The sequence below is a fragment of the Panulirus ornatus genome, chromosome 55 (assembly GCF_036320965.1).
Source record: "Panulirus ornatus isolate Po-2019 chromosome 55, ASM3632096v1, whole genome shotgun sequence".
In the NCBI taxonomy this organism is placed as follows: Eukaryota; Metazoa; Arthropoda; class Malacostraca; order Decapoda; family Palinuridae; genus Panulirus; species Panulirus ornatus.
In genome coordinates, this window is record NC_092278.1 from 12,847,394 (window position 1) to 12,867,599 (window position 20,206).

The following is a 20,206-nucleotide window of genomic DNA, read 5'->3' on the forward strand; positions in this document are numbered from 1 at the left end:
GAAACTGACGAAAAATTGGCTCAACCCACCCACATACACATACACGCAAATATACATACCTATACATCTTAACGTATACATATATATGCACACACAGAAATATACATATATACACATGTACACAATTCATACTGTCTGCCTTTATTCATTCCCATCGCCACCCCGCCACACATGAAATAACAACCCCTTCCCCCCTCATGTGTGCGAGGTAGCGCTAGGAAAAGACAACAAAGGCCACTTTCGGTCACACTCACTCTCTAGCTGTCATGTAAAATTGAACCGAAACCACAGCTCCCTTTCCACATCCAGCCCCACAGAACTTTGAATGGTTTACCCCAGACGCTTCATATGCCCTGGTTCAATCCAATGACAGCACGTCGGCCCCAGTATACCACATCGTTCCAGTTCACTCTATTCCTTGCACACCTTTCACCCTCCTGTATGTTCAGGCCCCGATCACTCAAAATCTTTTTCACTCCATCTTTCCACCTCTAATTTGGTCTTCCACTCCTCCTCGTTCCCTCCACCTCCGACACATATATCCTCTTGGTCAATCTTTCCTCACTCATTCTCTCTACGTGGCCAAACCATTTCAAAATACCCTCTTCTGCTCTCTCAACCACACTCTTTTCATTACCACACATCTCTCTTACCCTTGCATTACTTACTCGATCAAACCACCTCACACCACACATTGTCCTCAAACATCTCATTTCCAGCACATCCACCCTCCTCCGCACAACTCTATCCATAGCCCACGCCTCGCAACCATATAACATTGTTGGAACCACTATTCCAACAAACATACCCATTTTTACTCTCCGAGATAATGTTCTCGACTTCCACACATTCTTCAACGCTCCCAGAACTTTCGCCCCCTCCCCCACCCTACGGTTCACTTCCGCTTCCATGGTTCCATCCGCTGCCGAATCCACTCCCAGATATCTAAAACACTTCACTTCCTCCAGTTTTTCCCCATTCAAACTTACCTCCGAATTGCCTTGTCCCTTAACCCTACTGTACCTAATAACCTTGCTCTTTTTCACATTTACTCTCAGTTTTCTTCTTTTACACACTTTACCAAACTCAGTCACCAGCTTCTGCAGTTTCTCACACGAATCAGCCACCAGCGCTGTATCATCAGCAAACAACAACTGACTCACTTCCCAAGCTCTCTCATCCAGAACAGACTGCATACTTGCCTCCTTTTCCAAAACTCTTGCATTCACCTCCCTAACAACCCCATCCATAAACAAATTAAACAACCATGGAGACATCACACACCCCTGCCGCATACCTACATTCACTGAAAACCAATCACTTTCCTCTCTTCCTGCACGTACACATACCTTACATCCTAAATAAAAACTTTTCACTGCTTCTAACAACTTGCCTCCCACACCATATATTCTGAATACCTTAAACAGAGCATCTCTATCAACTCTATCATATGCCTTCTCCAGATCCATAAATGCTACATACAAATCCATTTGCTTTTCTAAATATTTCTCACATACATTCTTCAAAGCAAACACCTGATCAACACATCCTACCACTTCTGAAACCACACTGCTTTTCCCCAGTCTGATGCTCTGTATATGCCTTCACCCTCTCAATCAATACCCTCCCATATAATTTCCCAGGAACACTCAACAAACTTATACCTCTGCAATTTGAGCACTCACTTTTATCCCCTTTGCCTTTGTACAATGGCACTATGCAAGGATTCCGCCAATCCTCAGGCACCTCACCATGAGTCATACATACATTAAATAACCTTACCAATCAGTCAACAATAGTCACCCCCTTTTTTAATAAATTCCACTGCAATACCATCCAAACCCGCTGCCTTGCCGGCTTTCATCTTCCGCAAAGCTTTTGCTACCTCTTCCCTGTTTACCAAATCATTTTCCTTAACCCTCTCACTTTGCACGCCACCTCGACCAAAACACCCTATATCTGCCACTCTATCATCAAATACATTTAACAAACCCTCAAAATACTCTCTCTATATCCTTCTCACATCACCACTACTTGTTATCACCTTCCCATTATCCTCCTTCACTGAAGTTCCCATTGATTCCCTTGTCTTACGCACTTTATTTACCTCCTTCCAAAACATCTTTTTATTCTCCCTAAAATTTAATGATACTCTCTCACCCCAACTCTCATTTGCCCTCTTTCTCACCTCTTGCACCTTTCTCTTGACCTCCTGCCTCTTTATTTTATGCATCTCTCACTCATTTGCATTATTTCCCTGCAAAAATCGTCCAAATGCCTCTCTCTTCTCTTTCACTAATAATCTTACTTCTTCATCCCACCACTCACTCACTACCCTTTCTAATCTTCCCACCTCCGACGCTTCTCATGCCACAGGCATCTTTTGCGCAAGCCATCACTGCTTCCCTAAGTACATCCCATTCCTCCCCCACTCCCCTTACGCCCTTTGTTCTCACCTTTTTCCATTCTGTACTCAGTTTCTCCTGGCACTTTCTCACACAAGTCTCCTTCCCAAGCTCACTTACTCTCACCACCCTCTTCACCCCCAACATTCACTCTTCTTTTCTGAAAACCTCTTCAAATCTTCACCGCCTCCACAATATAATGACTAGACATCCCTCCAGTTGCACCTCTCAGCATATTAACATCCAAAAGTCTCCCTTTCGCGCCCTTATCAATTAACACATAATCCAATAACGCTTTCTGGCCATCTCTTCAATTTACATACGTATACTTATGTATATCTCTCTTTTTAAACCAGGTATTCCCAATCACCAGTCCTTTTTCAGCACATAAATCTACAAGCTCCTCGCCATTTCCATTTACGACACTGAACACCCCATGTACACGAATTATTCCCTCAACTGCCACATTACTCACCTTTCCATTCAAATCACCCATCACTATAACCCGGTCTCGTGCATCAAAACTAATAACACACTCATTCAGCTGCTCCCAAAACACTTGCCTCTCATGATCTTTCCTGTCATGCCCAGGTGCATATGCACCAATAATCACCCATCTCTCTCCATCAACTTTCAGTTTTACCCATATCAATCTAGAATTTACTTTCTTACACTCTATCACATACTCCCACCACTCCTGTTTCAGGAGTAGTGCTACTCCTTCCCTTGCTCTTGTCCTCTCACTAACCCCTGACTTTACTTCCAAGACATTCCCAAACCACTCTTCCCCTTTACCCTTGAGCTTCGTTTCACTCAGAGCCAAAACATCCAGGTTCCTTTCCTCAAACATACTACCTATCTCTCTTTTTTCTCATCTTTATTACATCCACACACATTCAGACACCCCAATCTGAGCCTAATATACATATATATATATATATATATATATATATATATATATATATATATATATATATATATATATATATATATATATATGTAATATGTATATATATATACATATTTTATCCCTGGGGATAGGGGATTAAGAATACTTCCCACGTATTCCCTGCGTGTCGTAGAAGGCGACTAAAAGGGGAGGGAGCGGGGGGCTGGAAATCCTCCCCTCTCGTTTTTTTTTTAATTTTCCAAAAGAAGGAACAGAGGGGGCCAGGTGAGGAAATTCCAAAAAAGGCCCAGTCTTCTGTTCTTAACGCTACCTCGCTATCGCGGGAAATGGCGAATAGTATGAAAAAAAAAAAAAAAAAAAATATATATATATATATATATATATATATATATATATATATAGATAGATAGATAGATAGATAGATAGATAGATAGAGAGATATAGATAGATTTATATATGAATAAAGTGAAATGGGCGCCTACTTGTATAGGACACATAATGTCCCCCGTACAGCAGGATTCGAACCTATACCAACCTATACCAGCCCAGTGAAAAGTCACCTTTGGCGTGGCTGTATGATGGTTGAAACGGAGTAAAGTGGAGTGCAAACTCTTTAGAGGATATGTGGGTCAGGTGTTTGCTTGAGGAATGTGTATAAGAAATAGTTAGAGAAACAGATGGTTTTGTACGTGGCGTTTATGAATATGGAGAAGGCATATGATAGGGTTGATAGAGATGCGTTACGGAAGGTCTTACCAATATACTCTGTGAGAGGAAAGTTACTAGAAGCAGTGAGAAATTTTTATCAAGACAGTAAGGCGTGTGTGTGAGCTGGTTCTAGAGGGTCTACGGCAGGGGTATGAAATGTCACCATAGTTGTTTGATTTGTTTATGGATGGGGTGGTTAGGGAGATAAATGCAAGAATTTTGGAGAGAGGGGCGAGTACGCAGTCCTTTTGGGGGTGAAGGGGCTTGTGAGGTGAGTCAGTTGTTCTTAGCTGATGACACAGCACTTGAGGCAAATTCGAGTATTCGAGTGAAAAACTGCAGAAGTTGGTGCATAAGTGTGGGAGTGTATGTGAAAGAAGAAAGTTGAGAGTAAATGTGAGTGACAGCAAGGTTATTGGGCTTAACAGGACGATGGAACAGGTTACTTGGAGTGTGTCTGTAATGAGAAGACTGGGAGGAAGTGATCCAAGTTCAAGTATCCTGAACCTTTCATTGATAAATCCCTTGGTTTGGCAAAGAAATCATTTTATAGAGTTAAACCCAAACCTCCCCTCGACACCAAAAACCTTTTAGTTCTCCCTTTTAGTGATAATTTTATTTTACCTCCCATTTTGCTTAAATCTTTTAGATGTAAATGTTGCCTTAAGCAACAACAATACGATAAAGAATATCTTAATCAGGAACTCACCAGAAAGTTCTGCAGGCTGTGTTTATAGAGTACCATGTAAAAAATGTGATATGTTTTATGTTGGACAGACTGGTGAGGATCTGTCTGTTAGACTTAGGGAACATGAATATAGTATAAGAACAGGACAAGAATCAAATTCCTTGTTTAATCATGTAAAAGAATTATAATCATTGTATTGACTGGAGTAATGCAATCTCAGTTTTTCACTCTGACTCCTGTACCACGAGAAATATCATTGAATCTTCTATTATCAAATACACAAGGAATTGTAACACTAGTATTAGTGAAGCTTTATACAAATTGGATAGCTTTATTGTTGAAAAAGTTTGTAAACTTTACTTTTTTGTCCACATAATATATTTCATGATACGCATGTTGCCTTACTTGAATGCACCCGATCTCTATTCGGGAAGTCACTTCTTTACCAATAGCGTCCTAGCTACGTCTCTTCGTTGAATATCAATTGACTGTTATATTTCTGTCTTGTGTCTCCCCTGATGATGTGATTATTACACGAAAGTGCACTTGGGAACTTATCGTGTTTCATTTCCCCGTAGGTTAAAAGGGATATACATATATATATATATATATATATATATATATATATATATATATATATATATATATATATATTATCCCTGGGGATAGGGGATTAAGAATACTTCCCACGTATTCCCTGCGTGTCGTAGAAGGCGACTAAAAGGGGAGGGAGCGGGGGGCTGGAAATCCTCCCCTCTCGTTTTTTTTTTTTTTTTCTTTTTTTTTTAATTTTCCAAAAGAAGGAACAGAGGGGGCCAGGTGAGGATATTCCAAAAAAGGCCCAGTCCTCTATTCCTAACGCTACCTCGCTAACGCGGGAAATGGCGAATAGTTTAAAAGAAAAGAAAAGAATATATATATATATATATATATATATATATATATATATATATATATATATATTCTTTCTTTCAAACTATTCGCCATTTCCTGCGTTAGCAAGGTAGCATTAAGAACAGAGGACTGGGCCTCTGAGGGAATATCCTCACTTGGCCCCTTTCACTGTTCCTTCTTTTGGAAAATACAAAAAAAAAAAAAACGAGAGGGGAGGATTTCCAGCCCCCCGCTCCCTCCCCTTTTAGTCGCCTTCTACGACACGCAGAGAATACGTGGGAAGTACTCTTTCTCCCCTATCCCCAGGGATAATATATATATATATATATATATATATATATATATATATATATATATATATATATATATATATATATATATACACGAAGTGAAGAGTAGTACCACTGATGTGGCTGGGAACATCTTTTTCATTGTTTGTCCATTCAACAAAAAAATAGACACGTGTTCAGTGTTTACTTAACATCAGTGACCTCTGAACATTGTACCTATCCTTATCTGTCATCATTGTATATGCTTCCCTACAGGTCTTTGCATGGGTGGCGGTGTTTGTACTGCCCCTGAATGCTGCCATCAACCCCTTGCTGTACACACTCTCAACGGCACCGTTCTTGGTCAAGGCCAGGGAGCGGGTGTTGGATGTGCGCCATTCTCTTAGGCGCTCTGCCCTCCTACATGCAACATCTGCCTCTACTGGTACGTTTTGTGTTGGTACTGGTGACTGAGATGTACCTTACATGGCTAGCTGATATTGTTACGTGATTACTTTACTGTGGTCCATCATACTGACCTAGCCTATGGTACGCTTTGATAGGATGAGCTTTGCTGTTCCAAGCTGCTGTTTTGGAAGGAGTTAGATAATGTGGGAATGAGAAGAGAACAAATGGGAACATTGATGAAGAGGGCAAAAGGCGGGAGTGATAACAGGTAGTGATGAAGTGAGGAGATGGAGTGAGTATTTTGAATGACTGTTAAATGTGTTTGATGACAGAGTGGTAATGTAGGGTGTTTTGGTTGAGGTGAACAGAGAGAGTCATGGAGGGTGATTTTGTAAAGATCATAATGAAAGCCTTACGAAAGATTGCGACAGGCGGCTGGAGTGGATGGTATTGCAGTTGATTAGCTGATAAGAATATTCATTGTATGTATAGATCATGGTGAAGTGCCTGAGGATTGGTGAAATGCATCTGTAGTGTCACTGTACAAAGACAAAGGGGATAAAGGTGAATCTTTAAAACTTCAGAGGTATAAGTTTGTTGAGTATACCTGGTAAGTTGTATGGGAGGTTATTGATTGAGAGGGTGAAAGCATGTGCGAATCATCAAGTTCAGGAGGATCAGTGTAGGTTTCAGAAGTCGTAGAGGGTGTGTGGATCAGGTGTTTCCTTTGAAGAATGTGTGTTATAAATACACAGAAAAACAGATGGATTTATGGATCTGGAGAAGGTACATGATAGGGTCATAGAGATACTTTGTGGAAGGTCTTAAGAGTATATGGTGTAGGAGGTAAGCTGCTAGAAGCAGTGAGTTTTCATCAAGGATGTAAGGCATGTGTACGAGTAGGAAGAGAGGAAAGTGTATGATTCCCTAGTGAAGGTCAGTCTCCGGCAGGGGTGTGTGATATTCCCAAGCTTGTTTGATTTGTTTATGGATGGGGTGGTTAGGGAGGTAATTGCAAGAGTCTTGGAGAGAGGGGAGAGTATGCAGTCTGTTGGGGATGAGAGGTCCTGGGAAGTGAGTCAGTTGTTGTTTTCACCAGTGATACAGCACTAGGTGGCTGATTCGAGTGAGAAACTGAAAAAGAGTGTGTGAAGGAGAAAGTCAAGAGTAAATGTGAATAAGAGCAAGATCATTAGGTTCAGTAAGGTTGAGGGACAAGTTAGTTGGAATGTAAGTTTGAATGGAGAAAAATTGGAGTAATTGAAGTGTTTTAGATACCTGGGAGTGGACTCGGCAGCGAATAGAATCGTGCAAACAGAAGTGAATCATAGGGTAGGGAAGTGAGCAAAGGTTCTCAGTAGCGATGAAGAATGTGTGGAAAGAAAGAACGTTATCTCGGAGAGAAAAAATGGGTATGTTTGAAGGAAAGGTAGTTCCAACAATATAATATGGTTGCGCGGCATGGGCTGTAGATAGGGTTGTGCGGACAAGGTAGTATGTATTGGAAATGTTTGAGGACAATATATGGTGTGATGTGGTTTGATCGAGTATGTAATGAAAGCGTAGGATATGTTGGAATTAAAACAGTGTGGTTGAGAGAGCAGAAGTTGTGTTGAAAAGGTTTGGACATATGGAAAGAATGAGTGAGGAATGGTTAACAGTAGAAGGAGCAAGAAGCTGAAGACCAAATTGGAGATGGAAGGATGGAGTGAAAAAGATTTTGAGCGATCGACTCTGAACGTGCACAAGCATGAAAAGCGTACGCAAAATACAGTAAACTGGAACGATGTGGTATAATGGGGTCGATGTGCCGTCAATGGACAGAACCAGGGCATGTGAAACGTGCGGGGTAAACCATGTAATTATCTGAGGGGCTTGGATGTGGATGGGAAGCTGTGGTTTCGGTGCATTACACGTGACAGCTAGAGGGTAAGTAAGAGCGGATGTAGCCGTTCTTCGTCTGCTTCATAGCGCTACCTAGGTGACGCAGGGGCCAGCGATCTGGTGTGGAGCAAGAGAAGAAAAAGTATATATTATCTTTTTCCTGTCCTTCATGCATTTCTGCTCTTTCCGGAAGGGCGGGATGGTGCCGGGAATGGATGAAGTCGAGCAAGTATGAATATATACATGTGTGTATATGCATATCTGTGTGTATATATATATGGTCGTACAGGTGCACATTAGAAAGGATAGTGAGTGGTGAAATGAAGACGTAAGATTATTAGTGAAAGAGAAGAGAGAAGCATTAGGACGATTTTTTGCAAGTAAATAATGCAAATGACTGAGAGATGTATAAAAGAAAGAGGCAGGAGGTCAAGAGAAAGGTGCAAGAGGTGAAAAAGAGGGCAAATGAGAGTTAGGGGTGAGAGAGTATCATTAAATTTTGGGGAGAATAAAAAGATGTTTTGGAAGGAGGTAAATAAGGTGCGTAAGACAAGGGAACAAATAAGAACTGCAGTGAAAGGGGGCTAATGGGGAGGTGATAACAAGTAGTGGTGATGTAAGAAGGAGATGGAGTGAGTATTTTGAAGGTTTGTTGAATGTTTTTGATGATAAAGTGGCAGATATAGGGTGTTCTAGTCGAGGTGGTGTGCAAAATCAGAGGGTTAAGGAGAATGATTTGGTAAAAAGAGAAGAGGTAGTAAAAACTTTGTGGAAGATGAAAGCTGGCAAGGCAGCGGATTTGGATGGTATTGCAGTGGAATTTATTAAAAAAGGGGGTGACCTGTATTGTTAACTGGTTGGTAAGGTTATTTAATGTATGTATGATTCATGGTGAGGTGCCTGAGGATTGGCGGAATGCTTGCAAAGTGCCATTGCACAAAGGCAAAAGGGGATAAAAGTGAGTGCTCAAATTACAGAGATATAAGTTTGTTGAGTATTCCTTGGAAATTATATGGGATGGTATTGATTGAGAGGGTGAAGGCATGTACAGAGCATCAGATTGGGGAAGAGCAGTGTGGTTTCAGAAATGGTAGAGGATGTGTGGATCAGGTGTTTGCTTTGAAGAATGTATGTTAGAAATATCTAGAAATGCAAATGGATTTGTATGTAGCATTTATGGATCTGGAGAAGGCATATGATAGAGTTGATAGAGATGCTCTGTGGAAGGAATTAAGAATATATGGTGTAGGAGGCAAGTTGTTAGAAGCAGTGAAAAGTTTCTATCGAGGATGTAAGGCATGTGTACGTGTAGGAAGAGACGAAAGTGATTGGTTCTCAGTGAATGTTGGTTTGAGGCAGGGGTGTGTGATGTCACCATGGTTGTTTAATTTGTTTATGGATGGGGTTGTTAGGGAGGCGAATGCAAGAGTTTTGGAAAGAGGGGCAAGTATGCAGTCTGATGTGGATGAGAGAGCTTGGGAAGTGGGTCAGTTGTTGTTCGCTGATGATACAGCGCTGGTGGCTGATTCATGTGAGAAACTGCAGAAGCTGGTGACTGACTTTGGTAAAGTGCGTGAAAAAAGAAAGCTAATAAGAGCAAAGTTATTAGGTACAGTACGGTTGAGGGAAAAGTCAATTGGGAGGTATGTTTGATTGAAGAAAAACTGGAGGAAGTGAAGTCTTGTACATATCTGGGAGTGGATTCGGCAGCGGATGGAAACTTGGAAGCGGAGGTGAATCATAGGTTGGGGGAGGGGGCGAATGTTGTGTGCGTTGAAGAATGTGTGGAAGTCGAGAACATTATCTCGGAAAGCAAAAATGGCTATGTTTGAAGGAATAGTAGTTCCAACAATGTTATATGGTTGCAAGGCGTGGGCTATAGATAGAGTTGTGCACGGGAGGATGGATGTGCTGGAAATAAAATGTTTGAAGACAATATGTGGTATGAGGTGGTTTGATCGAGTAAATAATAATAGGGCAAGAGAGATGTGTGATAATAAAAAGTGTGGTTGAGAGAGCAGAAGAGGGTGTTTTGAAATGGTTTGGTCACATGGAAAGAATGAGTGAGGAAAGATTGACAAAGAGGATATATGTGTCAGAGGTGGAGGAAACGAAGAGAAGTGGGAGACCAAATTGGAGGTGGAAAGATGGAGTGAAAAAGATTTTGAGTGATTGGGGCCTGAACATGCAGGAAAGTGAAAGGCGTGCAAGGAATAGAGTGAATTGGAACGATGTGGTATACCGGGGTCGACTTGCTCTCAATGGATTGAACTAGGGCATGTGAAGCGTCTGGGGTAAACCATGGAAAGTTGTGTGGGGCCTGGATGTGGAAAGGGATCTGTGGTTTCGGTGCATTATTACATGACTGCTAGGGACTGAATGTGAACGAATGTGGCCTTTGTTGTCTTTTCCTAGCGCTACCTCGCGCACATGCTGTGGGAGGGGGTTGTTATTTCATGTGTGGCGGGGTGGCGATGGGAAATGAATGAAGGCAGACAGTATGAATCATGTACATATGTATATATGTATATCTCTGTGTGTGTATATATATATGTATACATTGAGATGTATAAGTATGTATATTTACGAGTGTGGACGTGTATATATATACATGTACGTGTGGGTGGGTTGGGCCACTCTTTCGTCTGATTCTTTGCGCTACCTCGCTAACGCGGGAGACAGCGACAAAGCAGGACAAGTATGAAATAAATATACAAGTTGAAAAGGATCACAATTTTGCGCGTGATCAAGATATTCCTATGAGTCTACTGGGAAAATTCAACACGAAAAGTTCACAAGTGCACTTTTGTGTAATAATCACATCATCAGGGGAGACACAAGAGAGAAACATAAGCCATTTGGCGTCCTAACTTTATCTCTTCGATGTATATCAACTGACTTATATTTCTCTCTTGTGTCTCCCCTGATGATGTGACTATTACACGAAAGTGCACTTGGAAACTTATCGTGTTTTATTTTCCCCCGTGGACTCATAGGAATATATTTATTTATATATAATTTGCTTTGTTGCTGTCTCCCGCGTTAGCGAGGAATATATATATATATATATATATATATATATATATATATATATATATATATATATATATATATATATATATATATCCCTGGGGATAGGGGAGAAAGAATACTTCTCACGCATTCCTCACGTATCGTAGAAGGCGACTAAAGGGGACGGGAGCGGTGGGCTAAGAACCTCCCCTCCTTGTATTTTAACTTTCTAAAACGGGAAACAGAAGGAGTCACGCGGGGAGTGCTCATCCTCCTCGAAGGCTCAAATTGGGGTGTCTAAAAGTGTGTGGATGCAACCAAGATGAGGAAAAAGGAGAGATAGGTAGTATGTTTGAGGAAAGGAACCTCGATGTTTTGGCTCTGAGTGAAACGAGGCTCAAGGGTAAAGGGTAAGAGTGGTTTGGGAATGTCTTGGGAGTAAAGTCAGGGGTTAGAAAGAGGACAAGAGCAAGGAAAGGAGTAGCGCTACTCTTGAAACAGGAGTGGTGGGAGCATGTGATAGAGTGTAAAAAAGTGAATTGATATGGGGCCGATTGTAGATTGTATATATGGGTAAAACTGATAGTTGATGGAGAGATGGGTGATTATTGGTGCATATGCACCTGGGCATGAGAGGATAGATCATGAGAGGCAAGTGTTTTGGGAGCAGCTGAATGAGTGTGTTAGTGGTTTTGATGCACAAGACTGGGTTATAGTGATGGGTGATTTGAATGCAAAGGTGAGTAATGTGGCAGTTGCGGGAATAATTGGTATACATGGGGTGTTCAGTGTTGTAAATGGAAATGGTGAAGAGCTTGTAGATTTATGTGCTAAAAAAGGAGTGGTGATTGGGAATACCTGGTTTGAAAAGCGAGATATACATAAATATACGTATGTAAGTAGGAGAGATGGCCAGAGAGCGTTATTGGATTACGTGTTAATTGATAGGCGTGCGTAAGAGAGACTTTTGGATGTTAATGTGCTGAGAGGTGCAACTGGAGGGATGTCTGATCATTATCTTGTGTAGGCGAAGGTGAAGATTTGTAGAGGTTTTCAGAAAAGAAGAGAGAATGTTGGGGTGAAGAGAGTGGTGAGAGTAAGTGAGCTTGGGAAGGAGACTTGTGTGAGGAAGTACCAGGATAGACTGAGTACAGAATGGAAAAAGGTGAGAACAAAGTAGGTAAGGGGAGTGGGGGAGGAATGGGATGTATTTAGGGAAGCAGTGATGGCTTGCGCAAAAGATGCTTGTGGCATGAGAAGCGTGGGAGGTGGTCAGATTAGAAAGGGTAGTGAGTGGTGGCATGAAGAAATAACATTATTAGTGAAAGAGAAGAGAGAGGCATTTGGACGATTTTTGCAGAGAAGTAATGCAAATAAGTGGGTGATGTATAAAAGAAAGAGGCAGGAGGTCAAGAGAAAGGTGCAAGAGGTGAAAAAGAGGGCAAATGAGAGTTGGGAGTGAGAAAGTATCATTAAATTTTTTAAGGAGAATAAAAAAAACGCGGGAGACAGCGGGAGACAGCGACAAAGCTAAATAAATAAATAAATAAATATATATATATATATATATATATATATATATATATATATATATATATATATATATTATCTATTATAGTCTGTCGCTCTCTCCCGCGTTGGCGAGGTAACGCAAGGAGACAAACGAAAAAATGGCCCAACCCGCCCACATACACATATATACACATACACACGTCCACACGCGCACTTATACATACCTGGGGATAGGGGAGAAAGAATACTTCCCACGTATTCCCTGCGTGTCGTAAAAGGCGACTAAAAGGGGAGGGAGCGGGGGGCTGGAAATCCTCCCCTCTCAATTTTTTTTAATTTTCCAAAAGAAGGAACAGAGAGGGGGGCCAGGTGAGGATATTCCCTCAATGGCCCAGTCCTCTGTTCTTAACGCTACCTCGCTAACGCGGAAAATGGCGAATAGTTTGAAAAAAAAAAAAAAAAATATATATATATATATATATATATATATATATATATATATATATATATATATATATATATATATATATATATAGGGGATAGGGGAGAAAGAATACTTCCCACGTATTCCCTGCGTGTCGTAGAAGGCGACTAAAAGGGGAGGGAGCGGGTGGCTGGAAATCCTCCCCTCTCGTTTTTTTTTTTTATTTTCCAAAGGAAGGAACGGAGAGGGGGGCCAGGTGGGTATTTTCCCTCTGAGGCCCAGTCCTCTGTTCTTAACGCTACCTCGCAAACGCGGGAAATGGCGAATAGTATGAAAAAAAAAAATATATATATATATTATCCCTGGGGATAGGGGATTAAGAATACTTCCCACGTATTCCCTGCGTGTCGTAGAAGGCGACTAAAAGGGGAGGGAGCGGGAGGCTGGAAATCCTCCCATCTCGTTTTTTTTTTTTTAATTTTCCAAAAGAAGGAACAGAGGGGGGTCAGGTGAGGATATTCCACAAAGGCCCAGTCCTCTGTTCTTAACGCTACCTCGCTAATGCGGGAAATGGCGAATAGTCTAAAAGAAAAAAGATATATATATATATATATATATATATATATATATATATATATATATATATATATATATATATATACACACAGACATATACATATGTACATAATTCATACCTGCTGCCTATATTCATTCCCGTCGCCACCCTGCCACACATGAAATGACAACCCCCTCCCCCCGCACGCACACGAGGTAGCGCCAGGATAAGACAACAAAGGCCACATTCGCTCACACTCAGTCCCTAGCTGTCATGAGTAATGCACCGAAACCACAGCTCCCTTTCCACATCCAGGCCCCACAAAACTTTCCATGGTTTACCCCAGACGCTTCACATGCCCTGGGTCAATAAAATGACAGCACATCATCCCCGGTATACTACATCGTTCCAATTCACTCTACTCCTTGCACACCTTTCACCCTCCCCTCCGATCGCTCAAAATCTTTTTCACTCCATCCTTCCACCACCAATTTGGTCTTCCACTTCTCCCCGTTCCCTCCACCTCTGACACATATATCTCCCTTGTCAATCTTTCCTCACTCATTCTCTCCATGTGACCAAATCATTTCAAAACACCCTCTTCTGCTCTCTCAACCACACTCTTTTTATTACCACACATCTCTCTTACCCTTGCATTACTTACTCGATCAAACCACCTCACACCACATATTGTCCTCAAACACCTCATTTTCAGCACATCCACCCTCCTCCGCACAACCCTATCTATAGCCCACGTCTCGCAACCATATAACATTGTTGGAACCACTATTTCCTCAAACATACCCATTTTTGCTTTCCGAGATAATGTTCTCGACTTCCACACATTCTTCAACGCTCCCAGAACTTTCGCCCCCTCCCCCACCCTATGATTCATTTCCGCTTCCGTGGTTGCATGCGTTGCCAAATGCACTCCCAGATATCAAGAACACTTCACTCCCTCCAGTTTTTCTTCATTCAAACTTACCTCCCAATTGATTCGTCAATCAACCCTACCGTAGCAAATAACCTTGCACTTATTCACATTTACTCTCAGGTTTCTTCTTTCACACACTCTACCAAACTCAGTCACCAATTTCTGCAGTTTCTCACCCGAATCAGCCACCAGCGACGTATCATCAGTGAACAACAAATGCTCAATTCCCAAGCCCTCTCAGCCACAACAGACTGCATACTTGCCCCTCTCTCCAAAACTCTTGCATTCACCTCCCTAACAACCCCATCCATAAACGAATTAAACAACCATAGATACATCACACACCTCTGCCACAAACCAACATTCACTGAGAACCACTCACTTTTCTCTCTTCCTACACATACACATGCTTTACATCCTCTACAAAACTTTTCACTGATTCTAGTAACTTGCCTCCCACACCATATATTCTTAATACCTTCCACAGACCATCTCTATCAACTCTATCATATGCCTTCTCCAGATCCATAAATGCTACATACAAATCCACTAGTTTTTCTAAGTATTTCTCACATACATTCTTCAAAGCAAACACCTGATCCACACATCCTCTACCACTTCTGAAACCACAATGCTCTTCCCCAATCTGATGCTCTGTACATGCCTTCACCCTCTCAGTAAATACCCTCCCATATAATTTCCCAGGAATACTCAAACAAACTGATACCTCTGTAATTTGAGCACTCACCTTTATCCCCTTTGCCTTTGTACAATGGCACTATGCATGCATTCCGCCAATCCTCAGGCACTACACCATGAGCCATACATACATTGAATATCCTCACCAACCAGTCAACAACACAGTCACCCCCTTTTTTAATAAACTCCACTGCAATACCATCCAAACGCGCCGCCTTGCCGGCTTTCATCATCCGTAAAGCTTCCACTGCTTGTTATTACCTCCCCATTAGCCCACGTCCCCGATGTTCCCATTTGTTCTCTTGTCTTACGCACCTTTGTTTACCTCCTTCCAAAATATATCTTTATTTTCCCTGAAATCTAATGATACTCTCTCACCCAAACTCTCATTTGCCCTCTTTTTCACCTCATGCACCTTTCTCTTGACCTCCTGCCTCTTTCTTTTATACATCTCCCGGTCATTTGCACTATTTCCCAGCAAAAATCGTCCAAATGATCGTCTAATGATCTTTCTTCTTCATCCCACCACTCATTACCCTTTCTAATCTGCCCACCTCCTACGCTTCTCATGCCACAAGCATCTTTTGCTGAAGCCAACACAGCTTCCCTAAAGACATCCCATTCCTCCCTCCCGCTCCCCTTACGTCCTTTGATCTCACCTTTTCCCATTCTGCACTCAGTTTCTCCTGGTACTTCCTCACACAAGTCTCCTTCCCAAGCTCACTTACTCTCACCACTCTCTTCACCCCAACATTCCCTCTTCTTTACTGAAAACCTCTACAAACCTTCACCTTCGCCTCCACAAGATAATGATCAGACATCCCTCCAGTTGCACTTCTCAGCACATTAATCTCCAAAAGTCTCTCTTTCACGCACCTATTAATTAACACGTAATCCAATAACGCTCTCTGGCCATCTCTCCTACTTACATACGTATACTTATGTATATCTCGCTTTTAAAACCAGGTATTCCCAATCACCAGTTATTTTTCAGCACACAAAATATAAGTTCTTCACCATTTCCATTTACAACACTGAACACCCCATGTGCACCAATTATTCCTTTAACTGCCACATTACTCACCTTTGCATTCAAATCACCCATCACTATAACTCGGTCTCGTGCATCAAAACCACTAACACACTCATTCAGCTGCTCCCAAAACACTTGCCTCTCATGATTTTTCTTCTCATGCCCAGGTGCATATGCACCAATAATCACCCATCTCTCTCCATCCACTTTCAGTTTTACCCATATCAATCTAGAGTTTACTTTCTTACGCTCTATCACATACTCCCACCACTCCTGTTTCAGGAGTAGTGTTACTCCTTCCCTCGCTCTTGTCCTCTCACTAACCCCTGACTTTACTCTCAAGACATTCCTAAACCACTCTTCCCCTTTACCCTTGAGCTTCGTTTCACTCAGAGCCAAAACATCCAGGTTCCTTTCCTCAAACATACTACCTATCTCTCCTTTTTTCTCGTCTTGGTTACATCCACACACATTTAGACACCTCAATCTGAGCCTTCGAGGAGGATGAGTACTCCCCGCGTGACTCCTTGTTCTGTTTCCCCTTTTAGAAAGTTAAAATACAAGGAGGGGGGGGGGGAGTTTCTAGCCCCCCGCTCCTGTCCCCCCCTTTAGTCAGCAAGGTTAACCGCCACACTACGGACGTCATTCATACTCATGCGAGATATATCTGGTGGTAGGTCGTTGGCCTCCGTAATACCAAATGGAAAAATCAAGCCCAAAAGTGTATTGATGTCTCTTAAATTTGTCACACATACGTAGACATAACTTTGAACTACAGTGTCATTCATCGCTTATTTCTGAACCTGCTGTATAATCACGTTGTCCAATAAACGGAAAAATGTTATAGTTGAAATAAGCCTAACTAGTGTCATGTCGCTTGCAAATTCGTGTAGAATGTTATGTGGGGTGCTCAAGATGGCCTGACATACTTCAGGGATTCAGCATAACTCCTGTACGTTCGACAGCACCTTTAACATTGGTGTGGGCCAAGATATACATGATTGTAGATAAATACAGCCCCACTTTTGCATCCAGATTTAACAATTAATGGATCATTGACCGTTAGTGAATCAGCTTCCGCAAATATTCTTGCTGGCTCCATAACAGAAAACTCTTCTCATTGCTCTAGTCTGCCAGGATTTCCATCTGGCTCACAGAACAACGAAAAACCATTTCGTTCCAGTACAAAGGAACAGTAGAAGCTCCAATACACCTTTCCCTTTACGAAGACTGGATAATGCCGTAAGCCTCTCGGCCTTAACAATGCTCCAGGAAGTGATCATATTCCGTATGAGATAATGCCTCATCCACCAGAGACCTTCATAGATCTCCTGTTTACTCTGTATAGTAGGAAACAGTCATCACCTTTCGTTCCCAGGCTTGGTAAGAGGTTATAATAACAGAAGCGTGTGTATACGCTTCCCTTCGTGTTACGTGTGCAAGCAGCTGAAGAAAGCGATCAGCCTTACGCTGAAAAAGAGGTGTTCCCTTTCCGATTCGGATTCCGAAAACTGATGTTAACACGAGTTAGCCTTGTAAGACAAGACATTGCCATTAGAAGCCCCTTCTCACACCAACAACACCTGTTAGTAGTTTTCTTCGATTTAGAGTCAGCCAACAATCCCAAGGAGAACTTAAGGCATCATCAAGCAGCTGCATTCCATGTGTTTACGGCGAGAATTATCCTTCTTCCTCTTTAACTTTCCTCAGTTGGAAGTTCAAGATCCATATGGGAAACAGCCTCTCAAAAATTCCCTGCTCATAGGGTCTCGCCTACCCTGCTCCCCCATGGAGCGCAGCCTTGAGCTTTCCCCAGATTGTGTGCCGGACAACGGGTCATACCATCTTATTCTACACTTTCACATACTTTTATCTTTCACAAATGGAAGATGACAACCCCGTCATCATATGCTCCCAGCTACCAGTGCAAACCTGTGACGTTAACCCTAACCCTGCCTACAGTCCCAATTGAATATTGCCGAACTGCACAATTCCATCTGCATTCACATCACTCGGAGCACACAGTGTCTACATAGCCCTCATCAAAGAAACTACTAATAATGAAACTAAATCTATGGTAGTGTGTGGGGCTCAGACTCTCAACTACTATATCTGAAGAGTTTAGTTGTCTCTTGACATTAGCAGGACCACAGAGTTCCATAATGTTTAGGCAGTTTTGCCTGTTTATAATTGTATTGTCCTTATCCGCTTGTGATCAATTAAAACATGAGAAAATACTTAAAATCTCATATGTGGTGTTGACAGGAGTGACTGCTGCTGGGGAAGCCACGTTGATATTCAGACCTGGCGGAGACGCAGCTCAGACTGTGGTGGTCTTCCCCATCGCTCACCCTCACCGACAGAGGCCGCACATCCGCACCAACTCCAACTGCATCCAGAGTGTGGATGACGTTCACGGGAACATTGCCGAGTATGTGGAAAACCACAGTATGTGAGTTGATTACCCTTCGTTTTAATGTGATTTTCACGGATGAGAATAGATTCAATAGCTTACCGTCTACCTTAGGGTGACGTTATAAAATCCCAGTAGCAACATGTCAAATACCAACGTTTGAGGAGGTTAAATGTAATTTTGATGAACTCGTTTCTTGAGCAACTTTTAACCAAATGTTGATATAAAATACATCCCCGTGCAGATGCGGCGGAGGCAGTGATAGGGGGGAGGTAGGAGAGTTACCATCACAGGGCGAGATTATCCCCCTCAATCACCTCACTCCCCGTGGCCAGACTGTGCTTGCAAGATATACCTCACGCAGGAAGCTCTCCAGAAACAGGCCTGACCTCTACGACTGACGCTCTAGCTCTAGTGGGTCATTTACTGGTCACTTGGTGAAAGTTGTCTCAACTGAGTAATATAATGTGGTATTTTCGGATTCAGAGTATGGGACGATGACGTTGGCACCCTCCAAAGGCACCCTGGTACTGCATATCTTTATACACTTCATATTTTGGTTAGAAAGCAAAAAAAAAAAAAAAAAAAAAAAAATAATAATGTTGCAGTAATGCTGTGTGATTATGGATGTTACGGGGGGGGGGAGAATTTTACACTTGTGTTACCCATCCTTTTAACCTTGTATATAAATGTACCATGTCTTTACTTCAATGTATTTATGCACACACACACACACACACACGCCTTAGCTTTGCTAGGTACCTATTTTAACGACATGCTCCAAGAGAAGGATAGATAGCTGGGTGGATGTGGAGTATTTACCTTGGCACGAGCCACTGGAACTCACCTGGTGGCCCCATCTATCAAGACAAGTTTTCATCTCGTGAATTGTCCTTCCACCACCAGACTATATCAGATTACATCATTCCACTTGGTACCTCTCGGCACTTTAATTCTCCACCCATTCACCCTATCTAGGATGATGGACATCATCCTCACTTCGGCTCTGCAAACAGCACTCATAACTGGGAGTGTCCTCACTTCATCTAACTTCACACAGTTGCCATCTGGCAGGCTATGTACATCTGTTGATCTGTTTACCATCACACATACATCATCCTCTCCCCAGCTTGTCCAGTGTTGTGTCTTTCTAAAGTCCCTCCGATTCCTTGTCCTTATTTCACTACAGACTTACCATGCCCCTTTTTCTTATATTGCACATAGACTCTGTCTGCAGTCTTCACCTACCTTTCCCAGGTTTGTATAGCAAATTCTGCCCATAATTCTCAAAAAAAATATTAGATTCATTCATCTCTACCAGCTTCGTGTTCTGGTTTTCATCTTTGCCTCCTTTGGTCAAATAGGTGACTCTCTCCATCGCCTATGGTATATTTTGAGTCGACCCATAGCCTCCAACCTCCTCTTGCCTTACTATCCTGATCAGAAGAGTCATGCCC

The 20,206-nt window shown here is 42.0% G+C and overlaps 1 protein-coding gene across 1 annotated transcript in view; it reads left to right on the forward strand.

Annotated features, from left to right (window-relative positions):
- The window catches only part of LOC139765732 (uncharacterized), a 556,217-nt gene extending 536,238 nt beyond the window's left edge, over nucleotides 1-19,979 (forward strand). Inside the window, exons 33-35 of the mRNA XM_071693548.1 lie at nucleotides 6,151-6,319; nucleotides 18,602-18,788; nucleotides 18,994-19,979. Coding sequence (XP_071549649.1) covers nucleotides 6,151-6,319; nucleotides 18,602-18,788; nucleotides 18,994-19,150 — 513 coding nt within the window. The 3' untranslated portion in view covers nucleotides 19,151-19,979. The remainder of the gene's footprint in view (nucleotides 1-6,150; nucleotides 6,320-18,601; nucleotides 18,789-18,993) is intronic.
- The last annotated feature ends 227 nt before the right edge of the window (nucleotides 19,980-20,206 follow it).